The sequence below is a fragment of the Bos grunniens genome, chromosome 6, assembly GCF_055505025.1.
Source record: "Bos grunniens cultivar Pamir isolate PY7600 chromosome 6, Bosgru_T2T1.0, whole genome shotgun sequence".
NCBI lineage: Eukaryota > Metazoa > Chordata > Mammalia > Artiodactyla > Bovidae > Bos > Bos grunniens.
This window is the reverse complement of record NC_141170.1, coordinates 34,603,193-34,619,037: the sequence shown is the minus strand read 5'-3', so window position 1 is coordinate 34,619,037 and position 15,845 is coordinate 34,603,193. Positions and strand designations below refer to the sequence as shown.

The 15,845-nt window shown below is 38.1% G+C and overlaps 1 protein-coding gene across 6 annotated transcripts in view; it reads right to left on the bottom strand.

Annotated features, from left to right (window-relative positions):
- Positions 1-15,642, bottom strand: part of CENPC (centromere protein C) — an 89,810-nt gene extending 74,168 nt beyond the window's left edge. For 3 of the 6 annotated variants that reach the window (XM_086405587.1, XM_086405589.1, XM_086405592.1), the window contains exons 1-5: positions 15,405-15,642; positions 10,017-10,066; positions 8,818-8,888; positions 7,867-7,961; positions 4,730-4,835 (exon numbers count right to left, since the gene is read on the bottom strand). In XM_086405587.1, coding sequence (XP_086261713.1) covers positions 4,730-4,835; positions 7,867-7,961; positions 8,818-8,888; positions 10,017-10,066; positions 15,405-15,422 — 340 coding nt within the window. In that variant the 5' untranslated portion in view covers positions 15,423-15,642. The remainder of the gene's footprint in view (positions 1-4,729; positions 4,836-7,866; positions 7,962-8,817; positions 8,889-10,016; positions 10,067-15,404) is intronic. The other 3 variants (XM_086405588.1, XM_086405591.1, XM_086405593.1) reach the window with 1 other exon arrangement.
- Positions 15,643-15,845: the final 203 nt, after the last annotated feature.

The window sequence follows — 15,845 nt, the reverse complement described above, 5'->3', positions numbered from 1 at the left end:
CAGTGGCCACACGACTGGAAAAGGTCCGTTTTCATTCCAATCCCAAAGAAAGGCAATGCCAAAGAATGCTCAAACTACCGCACAATTGCACTCATCTCACACGCTAGTAAAGTTATGCTCAAAATTCTTCAAGCCAGGCTTCAGCAATATGTGAACTGTGAACTTCCAGATGTTCAAGCTGGTTTTAGAAAAGGCAGAGGAACCAGAGATGAAATTGCCAACATCTGCTGGATCATCAAAAAAGCAAGAGAGTTCCAGAAAAATATCTATTTCTGCTTTATTGACTATGCCAAAGCCTTTGACTGTGTGGATCACAATAAACTGTGGAAAATTCTGAAAGAGATAGAATACCAGACCACCTGACCTGCCTCTTGAGAAACCTATATGCAGGTCAGGAAGCAACAGTTAGAACTGGACATGGAACAATAAACTGGTTCCAAATTGGGAAAGGAGTACGTCAAGGCTGTATATTGTCACCCTGATTATTTAACTTCTATGCAGAGTACATAATGAGAAACGCTGGACTGGAAGAAGCATAAGCTGGAATCAAGATTGCCAGGAGAAATATCAATAACCTCAGATATGCAGATGACACCACCCTTATGGCAGAAAGTGAAGAGGAACTAAAAAGCCTCGTGATGAAGGTGAAAGAGGAGAGTGAAAAAGTTGGCTTAAAGCTCAACATTCAGAAAATGAAGATCATGGCATCGGATCCCATCACTTCATGGCAAATAGATGGGGAAACAGTGTCAGACTTTATTTTTCTGGGCTCCAAAATCACTGCAGATGGTGACTGCAGCCATGAGATTAAAAGACGCTTACTCCTTGGAAAGAAAGTTACGACCAACCGAGATAGCATATTCAAAAGCAGAGACATTACTTTGCCAACAAAGGTCCGTCCAGTCAAAGCTATGGTTTTTCCTGTGGTCGTGTATGGATGTGAGAGTTGTACTGTGAAGAAAGCTGAGCGCCAAAGAATTGATGCTGTTGAACTGTGGTGTTGGAGAAGACTCTTGAGAGTTCCTTGGACTGCAAGGAGATCCAACCAGTCCATTCTGAAGGAGATCAGCCCTGGGATTTCTTTGGAAGGAATGATGCTAAAGCTGAAACTGCAGTTCTTTGGCCACCTCATGAGAAGAATTCACACTGGAAAAGACTCTGATGCTGGGAGGGACTGGGAGCAGGAAAAGAAGGGGACGACAGAGGATGAGATGGCTGGATGGCATCACTGACTCGATGGACGTGAGTCTCAGTGAACTCCGGGAGTAGGTGATGGAAAAGGAGGCCTGCCATGCTGCTATTCATGCGGTCGCAAAAAGTCAGACACTACTGAGCGACTGAACTGAACTGAACTGATATTGAGGGAGGTTCCTTCTATGTCCATTTTTTGAAGAGTTTTAATCATAAATGTGTGATGAATTCTGTCGTAGGCTTTTTCTGCATCTATTGAGAGGATCGTGTGGTTTTTTCTTTCAATTTGTTAATACAGTGTATCACATTGATTGATTTGCATATAATGAAGAATCTTTGTATCCCTGGAATAATCCAACTTAATCATTGTATATGAGCTTTTTAACGTGTTGTTGAATTCTGTTTGCTAGAATTTTGTTGAGGATTCTTGCATCTATGTTCATCAGTGATACTAGCTTTGAAGGACATAAATATAAGATATATGTTTGTATATAGAAAAGCTAAATGATACAAAAATAAGACTTTTCACAAAATGCCCACACAAATTAATCCAACCTCAGTGAAAACCATAATAAAATTTTACTGGAAACAATAAATAAAGTTCATAGAAAGTAAAAACTTCTAAGTGGCAGAACAGTGACTATAAACACCTTTATATTACCATATTGCTATAAAAATACTATTAGTTAAACAGTATTGTGTTGACATTAAGAATAAACAAGTGGACCAAAATTCAAAAGTACATTGAGGGACCTCCCTGGTGGTATAGTGGATAAGAATCCATGTGCCAATGCAGGAGACACATCCACATGCCGTGGAGCAATTAAGCCAGTGCACCACAGTTACTGAGTGTGAGTACTGCAACTACTGAAGCCCAGAAGCCCTAGAGCCTGTGCCCTGCAACAACAGAAGACACTGCAAGGAGCAGTGTGCACACCACAATGAAGAGTAACCCCCACTCACTGCAACTAAAGAAAGCATGCAGCCAGTAATGAAGACCCAGCACAGCCAAAAATAAATAAACAAAAAATATTTTTTTAAACCTTATTGAATGATATATGATAAAAGTAGCCCACTGAGATGAGAATGGATCAAGTAACTAATGAACGCACCTAACACAAATGACCATCATGAAGAAAGTATTTCATAAAATTATAACATTATGTCACATTATATACCAAAACACATTCCAGATGGATTAAAAGTTTAAATTAAAAAGAAAGATGCTAAGATGAAAATCTAAGTAATATATATACTTTCAGGATAAAACAAATCTTTTAGCCAAAACAGGAAACGGAAAAAAGAAATCCGACATTTGACAAGTCAAATAAAAAATGTTACCTATCATATAAGATACTATAACCAAAATCTGTAATAGTTAAGGGATCATTTGGAAAAATACCTGTCACACATATTACAGACTTTTAATTACATATATTCAATTTAAAGACTTCTCATAAACCAGAAGAAACAAATGGGCAAAGCATATGGACACATAACTAAGATAAAAAGAAATTCAAATAGCCAGTAAACTTATAAAAAGGTGTTCAAATTCAGTGGTAATCACAGAAATACACTAAGGTAACAGATTACTTAATACTGATCAAACTAGCAAAAAAGTAGAATAAAAATCTATCAGGTGAAAGGTACATTCTTACATTACTGGTAAAAAGTAAACTGTGAAAGTCTCTTTCTCAAGTGTGCATACACATGCACACATAAACACACACATTTATATATGTATTCATTAAGGAGCACCAATGAACATATGGAAGGATTCAAGGTTACCTCAGCAGGATGAGGGAAATAAGGATTAGTAGTTTTTTCTTTTAAATCTTTGACTCTTACCTCAAATGAAGCACTTTTCTAACTTGAAAAATATAAATAAAACTTTAAAAAGCAGCACCACATATAACTGACTAAAAGAAATGGAACAAAAGGAGAAGAAAGAAAAAGAATACTGACCACACATAGTCAAACAGCAAATCATTATGCTGTATTCCTGAAACTAATACTATATAAATTATACCTCAGTTTTAAAAATATGCTCAAGAAGTCTGTGGAGAAGCCCACATGAGAGAAAAGAAAGTAAGGCTTCCTGCCAGCAACCAGCCCCACATGAGTGAGTCATCTTGGAAATAAATCCTTAGCTCCAGGCAAGTCTTCAGATGACTGCAATCCTGGCCAACATCTTGACTACAACCTCATGCCAGTACCATCTAACTAAGCTGCTTCTGAATTCCAGACCCACAGAAACTGTGTAGACAGTAAATGTTAAAAGAAAAGAAGAAGACAAAATGGAAAGGAAAGGGCAAAGAGAAATCTATTTGAAAACTCTTAAAGCTGTGGTCCCGATAATAATTCTTACTTAATGTCTCTTGCCACATTCCTAGTAAACAGTGTTCCTACAACTAAAACAAAGACAATAATCAGATAAAACCATTGTTCTGCAAATCAAAACAACGATGTACCTACCAACTCACACCAGTCAGAATGACCATCATTAAAAAATCTACAAATAATTAATGCTAGAGGGGGTGCACAGAAAAGGGAACTCTCTTACACTGTTGGTGGGAATGTAAACTGGTGTAGCCACTATGGAACACAGTACAATTTCCTCAAAAAATTAAAAATAGAAGTGCCACATGATCCAGCAATCCCACTCTTGAGCATATACCCAGACAAAACAATAATTCAAAAAGATAATGGGCCCTTATGTTCATAGTAACACTATTTACAACTACCAAGACATGGAAACAACCTAAATATCTATCGACAGATGAAGGGATAAAGACGAGGTGGTGTATATGTGTGTAACATACACACACGCCCACAGGCACGCGCGCATGCACATGTGCATGTGCACTAGAATATCACTCAGCCATTAAAAAGAACAAAATAATTCCATTTGCAGTAAATGGATGGACCTAGAGATTAAGGTCCATCTTAGCGAAGTAAATCAGAAATAGACAAATACTATGTGATATCACTACACATGGGATTTAAAACATGACATAAATTAATATATCTATGAAACAGAAACAGACTCAGAGAGAACAGATTTGCAGTTGCCAAGGGGGAGGGAGGTTAGGAAGGGAAGGATAGGGAGCTTGGGATTAGCAGACACAAACTATTGTATACAGGATGGATAAATAACAGGGTCTTACTGTAGAGCACAAGGAACTATCCTGTCTATTCTATGATAAATAGAAAAGAATATTAAAATGAATATATGTACATATATATGTATAACTGAGTCACTTTGCTGTTTGGCAGAAATTAAACACAACATTGTAAATCAACTATATTTCAATAAAAATTTTAAAACTTATTCATGTTAAACACACACACACACACATACACACACACATACCAACAATGGATTGAGAGAGACTCAAAAACAACTTCATTTATTTCACAATTCTATCTAGGCTGACCCTGACCTTGTCCCACCAAGACAACATATGTGCTTGACCTTAAGCATTTTTACCTTTTAACATATACCGAGGCAAATATTACCCATGGGGAGGCTACCAACCTGATTTGCTGACAGCTTCATTTGGTTCTACAGTTAACTGAAGAGGGACTTCTTTCTTCCGTGAAGAAACTGGACCTGACTTTGGATGTGATTTCTGGCTCTGAGTCTAAAAGAGATACAGCATTAGATCTACTCTATTTAATTACCAATTTTGATTAAACATATGTTTTTAAATTGAAAAAAAAATTGCAAAACATGAAACAAGCTGGTAAAGTTGCATACTTAAATAACACTGTAGAAACCAAATTCATATAACCTATCATAGAAACAATGCTGCTACTGCTGCTGCTAAGTCGCTTCAGTCATGTCCGACTGTACAACCCCATAGACGGCAGCCCACCAGGCTCCTCTGTCCCTGGGATTCTCCAGGCAAGAACACTGGAGTGGGTTGCCATTTCCTTCTCCAGTGCGTGAAAGTGAAAAGTGAAAGTGAAGTCGCTCAGTCCTGGCCGACTCCTAGAGACCCCATGGACTGCAGCCTACCAGGCTCCTCCGTCCATGGGATTTTCCAGGCAAGAGTACTGGAGTGGGGTGCCATTGCCTTCTCCATAGAAACAATGAATAGCTTTTAAAAACCTAAAGAAGATTAGATAAATAAATTGCTATATAGGCATTTAACATCACAAATACAAGAGAAATGAATAAAGTACAGCAATATGAATGATTATGTTAAACAAACAAACAAAAGCAAGGTGCAGAAGACTGTGAGATCAGAGACATGAAGATCAGAAACTGAAGGTAAGAGTTATACACTGAAAATAGAGACATTAAGTAGAAGTATTCAAAATGCATCTTCCTCCTTGTCCCCACTAGGCTGAGAACACTCATTGTTAAAATCAGACACCCAAGCAGGAGAGATTTCTTTGTCAGAAAAACTTATCAAGTCAAGACAAGAAAGCCTGCAGATATTAACAAGAAGCTTTTCACAATGACATGGCCATACAGATCACACTGCACCGAAATCTAACAATGTACAACTCTTAAGTATGCAGAGTTTCCAATTACCGTTTTAGTTTTACACTCCTAACAATGAGGAGCCCAATAAGGATCACTGGAATATTTGACAAAGGTTCTAGTGTAAGCATTTGACTCAGATGGTAAAGAATCTGCCTGCAATGCAGGAGACCCAAGTTCGATCCCTGAGTCAGGAAGATCCCCTAAAGAAGAGAATGGCTACCCACTCCAGTATTCTGGGCTACCCACTCCTGACCTTGTCCCATCAAGACAACATATGTGCTACCTTAAGCAATTTTACCTTTTAAAATATACCGAAGCAAATATTACCCATGGACAGAGGAGTCTGGCGGGATACAGTCCATGGAGTCGCGAAGAAAAGGACCAAACTGAGCGACCAGCACACACAATGGATAATGTTAAATTAAAATTCTCTCTCCAAACTAGGGCTTATCAGGTGGTACAGTGGTAAAGAACCCACCTGCCAATGCAGAAGATGCAGGTTTGATCTTTGGTCCGGAAAGATCCCCTGGAGAAGGAAATGGCAACCCACCCCAGTATTCTTGCCAGAAGAACCATGGACAAAGGAGCATGGCAGGCTACAGTCCACGGGGTCGCAAAGTGTCAGACATGACTTAGTGACTGAACAACAACAAAGTTATCCATTTGGGGAACCTCCAGGATTCCAATATGTCATGCCATCCCTGCACACGTGTCAAAAGCTCTGCTTTCCCTCAGTGGACTCACTCTGTTTGGGCCAATCTAAAATCTTCAGCTTTTGCCCCAAATCAGCAAATACTCTCAGGGAAGAAAATGACTAACAATCATCAACTCCTATTCTAAGGATTTCACTTTCTTTTTTAGTTCATCTAGTCCTTGTGCTTCCACAACTCCCATGTCTCTAAAAAGCATGAGGTTTTTTTGCATTTCATTCTTTTTTTAAACTAGCTGTTGCAGCAGAAACATTGACCTACTGCAATCTGTTACATCCTACCTGAAAGTAGAACCTCTACCCTTGATATCAAAGCCCCACAAGAACATTTTAAGAAAAGAAAAAGAAAATATTGTTCATGAACACAGATGCAATCGTCTTAAAATATTAGCAAACCAAATCAGAACAAGTTAATACTTCATGACCAAGCCAAGATTATCCCAGGAAACTTAGTTGATTTAACTGTAAAAAATTAATATAATTTATCACATTAAAAAAAGTCTCTCAATTATGACAACAGTAGATGTCTTCATTCCTTGGAACCAAAAGGCTATATGTGGTTAATTATTTGCTTATACAAGTTTCTAGTGAATGTTATTTCTAGCATTACAGGTATTCCTCTCAGATACTGCAAATTCAGTTTCAGACCACCCCAATAAAGCAAGTACTACAATAAAGCAAGGCACATGAATTTTTTATTTCCCAGTGTATATAAAAACTGTTTCCACTAAACTGTAGTACAGTAAGTGTGCAATAGCATTATGTCTAAAAAAATCTGCATACTTTAATTTAAAAATATTTATTGCTAAAAAATGTTAACCATTATCTGAGCCTTCTAGAAGTCATAATTTTTTTGCAATAGTAACTTCAAAGATCTCTGATCATGGATTGTGACAAATATAATAATCATAAAAATGTTTGAAATATAGTGAGAATTACCAAAACATGACATAGAGACATGAAGCAAACAAATGCTGTCAGAAAAAAGAGCGCTGACAGACTTGCTTGACAGAGGGTTGCCACAAACCTTCAATTTGTAAAAAATGCACTATCTGTGAAGGGCAACAGGCAAAGCACAATATACAATTTTCCTCTTCAATTACTATTGTGCTTTTGAATAATTTGTCCTCAATCATTAGCTTCAAAATCTCTATTTCAAAGGTGGCTATTTTGTAGAGTTAGGTCAACATATCCTCTTAAGATATATAACCAATAAAAGACTGATTTCCCTGTTTAGCAATAAACTGCCTTCAGTAAGAGTGAAAAATAATTGTGTTATAATTTGATGATTCTAATTCCCAGACCTCCAATTTCAACCACAGGACCAAAATTTTCATAAAATATCTCTAAATTTCATGTAAACTCAATGGAAATATAGGATTCCTTCTAAAGAATAACATTTACAAACAACTAAAATGTATCTAATTTTGTGTATTGAGCTTTACTCATTAAGCTCTCCTTTTTGACTTACCTCTTTGCTTGATGACTGAATACAAATGTCTTTTGTTTTAGGTGTTGAATAAAGCACTGACTTTGTGGCATTTTTGCTAAAATCATTGGCAAGACCTAAAAAGTCAAAAAAAAATTTAAATGTATAAAAATTTTTGGTTACAATTAAAAGAAGCCCTATATGATACATGAAGAATTCTTTTGATTCTTTTAAGCACAATTAATTTAACTGAAGTACAGGCATCAACTCAATATTCAAATGTACCTAGAAGGCATTAGGAACTGAAAAAGACAGAAAAGATTCCTGAAGAAGTATGTGCCAATTCATCTTTCAGAACTTTACAAGAAGAGATACTTTTCCACTATGTGTGTTTTTCTTTGGTTGGCTTTTTTTGTTTTGCTTTGTTTGTTTAGGTTGGCTTTTATTCCAATTCCTTCTGATATTAATCAGCACTTAGAAAAGTTTCCTAAAAGAAAACCTGCCATAATATATCTTTTCTTTAGGAAGGGGTGCAAATCACCAAATGTTACTACAAGCTCTTTAGAGATCTCAAGAATTCTGCACATTTATTTCCATTAATAAGATACTTCCTCTAGTGTATGATAATTATTTATAGAATTCCAGACTATAGGAATCTAGTGTGAACTAAAGGGAATAACAAATTATTCTCATTTTTGCCAGTATTATCTTCAGTATGGAGAAGGAAATGGCAACCCACTCCAGTATTCCTGCTGGGAAAACCCCATGGATGGAGGAGCCTGGCAGGCTATAGGCCATGGGGTTGCAAACAGTTGGATATGACTGAACAACTAACACACATCTTCAGTATACCAGAAGGTACATGAAGGACTGAACATGTACTCAAAATTCCTGGGAAAATATATACTGAAATGCTGGAACATATTTGCTGAATTTGATGTCAATGGACAAATTTATATTTCAGCCATCCCAATCCACAAAGTGAAACCTTACTTTTTTCTTCAAAACAGTCTATTAAGACTTCCAGTATATTCTGGCCTTGCTCTGTATTAATGTCAGGTACCCTAGTAAGAAACAAAGAAGGGAAAATGTTAATGTATCATTTCTAAAAGGTATTTGCTAATTATTAATATCTATCTTAAAAATTCCATATCTCCTTATTACAAAATGCTAATTTTTACTTAATGAGAAAAATATCAGCATTAAAATCTGAGGATAAAACAAGTATTTGAGAGACCAAGAGTTCCCAAAAAGTATATGAAGCAGTATGTTATTGTCTACATTAACAATTATATTCCCTGATTGAATAGCCATATCTAAAGCTGTTTTAGACTACTGCTGTACCTAAAAAAGAACATAAAACTTTTTTGAACAAAATCAATCATTCTTGAAATGCTTCTTTAATACTCTATAGTCACAAGTCCTAACAGCTCCAAGTAACACAGTCTTCCTTATATTTCAAATGCACTTTTGATTCAATACCCTTAATCTTAAGAACTAATGAATCAATATAATTTTTAATTAAAAATTATATTGATATAATTTTAGATTCACATGCAGTTGTAAAAATAATATAAAAGAGATCCCTTGTTCACTTTATCCAGTTTAACATTTCACATAATAATACAATATATTATCAAAACCACGATATATATATGGACAAAATCACCAATTTTATTCAGATTTTTCCAGTTCTACATGTACTTATTTGCATGTTTATGTTTGTGTATGTACTTAGTTCTATGCAATTTATCATATTTGAAGATTCAGTTATGACCACAATAGTCAAGGTACTGAACAGTTCTGTCACCACAAAGATCCTTCTATTGCCCTTTAGGATCACACCCACCTTTTCTTTTTCTTAGCCCCACAGAATAAACTGCATCTTTCTGTTAGTACCATTCAAAGTCTAGAGAGCTTTATCCATAGCTGTCATTTAGTCAGAACTGAAACTGCCTCTTCCTGATCCATCACTCATCAGGCGAATTTCTTTTATGACTGCCATTTAGCCAATGCACTGTTTGCACTAATATTTCTCTGTTAATATAAAATAACTAAGATGACTATACTTAACCAATGAGCATATAAATCTTTATTTTAGTCAGAGGTAATAGTTTTTCCTTTCTGCATTTAAAAATTCCACTTTCTAAAGATGGGAATAAAAATCATCTTAAAAACTTAAGTATACAGACCACCTGGAAGGTCGGCAAAATCTTCTTCTATAGTCATTTTTGAGATGATCCTGAAAGAAAAGTAAATCGTCAGTTTGGTGGAAAGTTAAGTTCTTCATTTATTCATTCAGCAAGTATTTGCTGATTGCCTACTATAATACTGTAAAGAGGAATTCTTCTGGATCAAGTGATAAACAACTTGGCTCACATCCACTGTTTTCAAACCTTTTTTATATTATTTCCTTACCCTGGATTTTTTTCATCGTCTTCTTCCTCTTCCTACTCCTCCATCTCCCCCTACACCTCTTCCATCATCAAAATCATACTATCTGCGCTTCCAGTAACTCCAGTTAGTCCATCAACAGTATCTACTTATTTTCTTTCCTTGTAGATCAATCCCTCTAAATAATAGTAAAGAATAGACTGGCATAAAATGACAATGAAAAAGAGAATTCAGAGGACCATCTGCCGACAAATACATATAACAAATTTCTGAAAGATGGAAACAAATGAAACATGATAATTGATGAAACAGAATAAAAGCAGAAACAGCCTAAAGTAAGCTCAGAGGATACTGTCCTGGATGAGGAGTGAATGACCAACATAATGAAAATGCAAGAATATTCATACCTAGGAAACCAAGAGGGAAATATCAGAAAAACTGAGGATTAAAAAGTGCTAGAATGTCTCCAAATGAGAAATTAGGTAACCCCAACAAAGAAGAGGGGTTTCTCACATGGTGCTAATGGTAAAGAACCTGCCTACCAATACAGGAGACATAAGAAATGCAGGTTCAATCCCAGAGTTGGAAAGATCCCCTAGAGAAGGGCATGGCAACCCACTCCAATATTCTTGCCTGGAAAATTCCATGGACAGAGAAGCCTGGCGGGCTACAGTCCATAAGGTCACAAAGGGTCAGACATGACTGAAATGACTTAGCAACAGAGAAGAAGCCCCTATCAATGGAAACGATTGGAAAAAATAAAACACATGGACATGTTGAAACTGGAAGTGGAAAACATATTTGTGATAATCTGGGTCCTATCTTTTAAGTATAAAATCTATAAAGTTAACTTTTCAAGTTGAAAATTGGGTAGTAATAAGATAAACAGTATGCTTTTAAAAATAAATAAATTATTATCAATATAAAATGTTCAGTAAGCTGTACTACTCCTTGGCCCAATGGGATATAAATAATCCCACTTCATGTGAACACTCTCTATACCCCACTCATGCTCTGACATTCTGACTTTCCTAATACTCTTACACACAACTCTAGGCCACTGTAGTTTCTACTCACAGGGACTGCTACCTTGCCTTTTGAATTGAATTACTCACCGAGATGAAGACATCTCTTAAGAGTTTAAGAAACCTGAGAGCAGAGACTTTGTCTTAAGCTAGCTTATATTCTTCCCAGAGCTTTGCCAGTGTTGTATACCACAAAAACATGTTATCTTTTTGACATGTTAAATAAATAAGACTAAAATTTATAAGATAAAAGTGTTTTTCTTTAAAGAAAATTAGTGTTTCACATAGCCTATTAATTTCAGGAAGTACCTAAGGAGCAAAAGATTAAATCTATTTTACAGATAGCAAACTAAGGAACAAAGACATCTAACGAGTCTGCATTTTATCACAAGATAGAAAATTAATGCAAGCACTTAGGTCTCTCATCAGCACTCAACATTCTGAAACACTTGAGCAAATCCTTGATAATTAATGTTAGTTAACTCCCTTCCAAGGTCTAATTTAAAGTCATTCTTCTAATTTAACACAATAAAATGAAAAAGTCGTATTTTCACATTGAATGTCTGAACATTAAATTAACACCTGTAAAGTACTCTGTTCCTCTTTTAAATAGAAAAAATTTAAGGCTAAGACAACACATTCCTTCAGCAAATATGAATCAAGCACCTACTAGAGGGCCAAATGCTATTTTGGCACAGTAGAAAACAAGACAGACAAAGTCTTTTAATTTTAAGTTAAAAGTTAGAATACAAAAATTATTAATTTTCAAACACACTCAAAAACTTTCAATTTCAACTCATCGTCATTCAATTTCAGATTCTTTCATTCACTATGAGATTATGTTTCTCAAAGAAAATAATATACATCACAGCTGCTGCTGCCGCTAAGTCGCTTCAGTCGTGTCCGACTCTGTGTGACCCCATAGACGGCAGCCCACCAGGCTCCCCTGTCCCTGGGATTCTCCAGGCAAGAACACTGGAGTGGGTTGCCATTTCCTTCTCCAATGCATGAAAGTGAAAAGTGAAAGTGAAGCCGTTCAGTCGTGTCTGACTCTTCACGACCCCATGGACTGAAGCCTACCAGGCTCCTCCACCCATGGGATTTTCCAGGCAAGAGTACTGGAGTGGGGTGCCACTGCCTTCTCTGATACATTACAGCAGAGTTTCTCAAATCTAGCATTGATGACATTTTGGGCTGAATGACTCATGAGGGTCTATCCCGTGCATTGGTAGGATACTTGCAGCATCCCGGGCCTCCACCCACTGGATGCACTTATACCCACCATCCACACATTTTCAAGACAACCAGAAATTTTCCCAGGCAACACCGAACACCTCCTGCAGGGCAAAATTACACCCAGTCTGAAATCACTAAAGTACAGGAATGACTGAGGATAATCTCTCAACTCCTTTCTCCCTTTGTCTTTTATATGAGTTATGATGCAAAGTCAGATATTAGAACTAAAAGGGTCAAAACAATTCTGACTTTGGGGGGACTTTCCCAGTAGTCCAGTGATTATGACTTTGGGCTTCCAATGCAGAGGTCGGGTAGTGGATTCAATCCCTTGTCAAGGAACTAAGATCCCACATGCCACATGGCACAGCTAAGCGGTGGAAGTGGAGTGAACTGTGGGAATTTGCTCCCAGCCAAATCTCAACAAACTTTCATGATCAAGTGATTCCTGGACAAGAAACAAAAGTAGAAAATCGTCCCATTCCCCAGTGGATTTGAATAAAAACTGGTAATAAAATCAAGTGCAAACACCAAAGATGACACTGGAGAAGAACCAAACTGGATCTATAAGGCATCCTCCGATCAAAAGAATAAGACACAGCAAACTGAACCTGCAGCTGCTCTTTCAGTTTCAGTGTTGTCTCTCTCCTCCTTAATCTGAGAAGCCAAGTGCAGTCAATGGGGAGGACCATTACAAAGAGAAGTAAAGAGAACTTTGAAAAGAGACACAAGGGCAATGTTTACTGAAGACTGACAGGAAAAGCAGGCAGCAGGAAAAGCAGTCAATGTGAGAACTAAGACAAGCTTCAACCAGTCTAAGCTTTCCATATTCTGAAGGGCATCATCCTAAAACTAGGAGAAATTTGTAAGGTGAGATCACAGTGAGAAAAGAGGTTGTTTATTAATAATATCATTGATATTATTATTATTGATCATAGATTTTAAACACATGCCAACATCAATATAAATAAAACACTGATCATGGTTTTTAAAAAAGAGAGAAAGAATGAGAAGATAAGCCATAGACCAGGAGAAAATATTTGCAAAAGGCACACCTGATAAGGGCTGCTATCCAAAATATACAAAGAACACTTAAAATGCAATAAAAAGAGGGGACTCCCCTGGAAGTCCAGTGGTTAAGGCTCCAGTTTCCAATGCAGAAGGTGCGGGTTCAACCCCTGGTCAGGGAACTAAGATCCCACATGCCTCCCAGCACCACTAACAAATAAAAATGAATAAAATATTTTTTATCTCAATTAAAAAACAAATGGTCCAAAGACCTAAACAGATACCTAAGAAGATATACAGATGGCAAGTAAGGTTGTGAAAAGATGCTCTACATCATACATCAATGGGAAATGCAAACTAAAGACAGATACCACTATATATCTGACTGTGTGTCCAAAATCTGGAAAAATGACAATGCCAATTGTGGAACAATGCGAACTCTCATTTTGGAAGGCAAAACGGTACAGCCACTTTTCCGGTGGTTTCTTACAAAAGTAAACATACTCTTACCAAATGACCCAGCAACAGTGCATTTTTCTTTAGTCAACAGTATTAAAGTGTTGGTATAGACAGTACTTTTTACCATGAACACATGCATTATTTACATTATATATAATTGTCGGCTGAAAAAAATGCACAACTTAAAATTTATAATTTTTATTTGGTGACCTTAGGACCATAGCTCAGGAGAAAACTCTCAGAGAGAACTACTCCAAAGAGGTAAGGGAGGACCTCGGCTATACAGGAGTTTGGGCTGGGGGGCGGGGGGGGGGGGGGGGGGGCGGGAATCAAGTATCAAAACTACTGCTAATCACGGAAAAAGACACCTCAAGCTAATGATTTTAGTACTTCTCTATAAATGCGAAGGCGCTGGAGTCCAGACTCACATAAGTCTCTTTATCTAGGGCCAGTAGCCTGTTTCCTCCATCCTGAAGTCCCCTCAGGCACACTTAGAGGCAGCTGCAGTTTCTGGTGGCCTGAAGGTGGGTTAGATTCTGTTTACTTAAGTGGAGGGCAATAATTTTTGTCCACAATAAACTTCTTTATGCATACAAGCATATATATACAATATAAATGGAAGTTCATCAATGCTGATGATCTTGAACGGGGAGATAAAGTAGAAACTAGGAATTTAGGATAGAGGCTGCTAAGGGTTGTATAACGTATAATAACCATAACAGGCTATGAGTTCGCCAATAGTCGGATACGAGACTCAGAGGCTAAAACAACAAAACCGTAAATCTAAACTACAGAAAAGGGAATACCAAGGAGTCCAGAAACTGTCCAATAAAAATGAGTTTCCGCCCCCTCGGTCATTCACCGCTTACACTTTTAACCAGTAGCTGCCTCTCAGAAACCTGTCAGAAACCTGCCTCTTTACACCAGCAATTCTGAAAGAAACGGTCAATTTCAAGGCTTTCCAACACTACCAAGGACAGAAAATTATTGGGAGGACTTGAACTGAAAGCTCAGTCGCTCAGTGGTGTCCGATTCTTTGCGACCTCATGGACTGTAGTCCGCCAGTCCCCTCTGTCCAGGGGATTCTCCAGGCAAGAATACTGTAGTGTGTTGCCATTTCTTCCTTCAGGGAATCTTCCCCACCCAAGGATCGAACCCTCCTCTCGTACAACTCCTTGCATTGGCAGGCAGATTCTTCACCACTGAACCACCTGCTGAATGCCTAGAAGTTAGGCTAAAAAGCAGAAATCACAAGATTCTCCGAAGAGAAAGTTACCCGTCACAACTGGATTACAAAAAGCCTGAGGAAACAACTGCAAGTAAAGTAACTCTGAATAGTGGCACCCGCTCACTTTCCAACTCAAAAAATTCGCGCAGCTTCCCATCGAAATCTCCAGAAGCGACGACGCTGGCCCGAAGCTTCATTCTCCCCGCCTCACCCGGTCCCAGGCCTGCACTTACCAGCCCCCATGCAGCCATGTTCCGGCCCGGCTTCGACCGGGCAGGGTTTTAGGGCGTAAGTCTACCCGGGTCAAAGCTCTGGGCAGCCCAGCGAGGATTCAGTCACCCCAAAACCAGCCAGAAGGAAACCCAGTAGCGTCCTTAGGCGAGAGACAAAGGGAGAGGGCGGTCTCCGAGAGGCCCCAAGCTACCGAGCAAGCGCGCCCAGCCGCGCGCCGCTTACTACGCAATTTAAAACGGACTGCACATGCGCAAAATGGGCTTGCCGATTCCAAAGGAAAAAAACCGTTGTGTGCCCGCCCCCTCACTTGTACTCGCCCCCCGCCTTTTCGTAGCCCCGCCCACCCGTAGTAGCCCCGCCCGCCCCACCCAGCAGCCCCACCCTATCCTCCCAAAGACTTAACTTCTCTTGCTCCCACAGCGTCCTTGTCACTTTCTGGC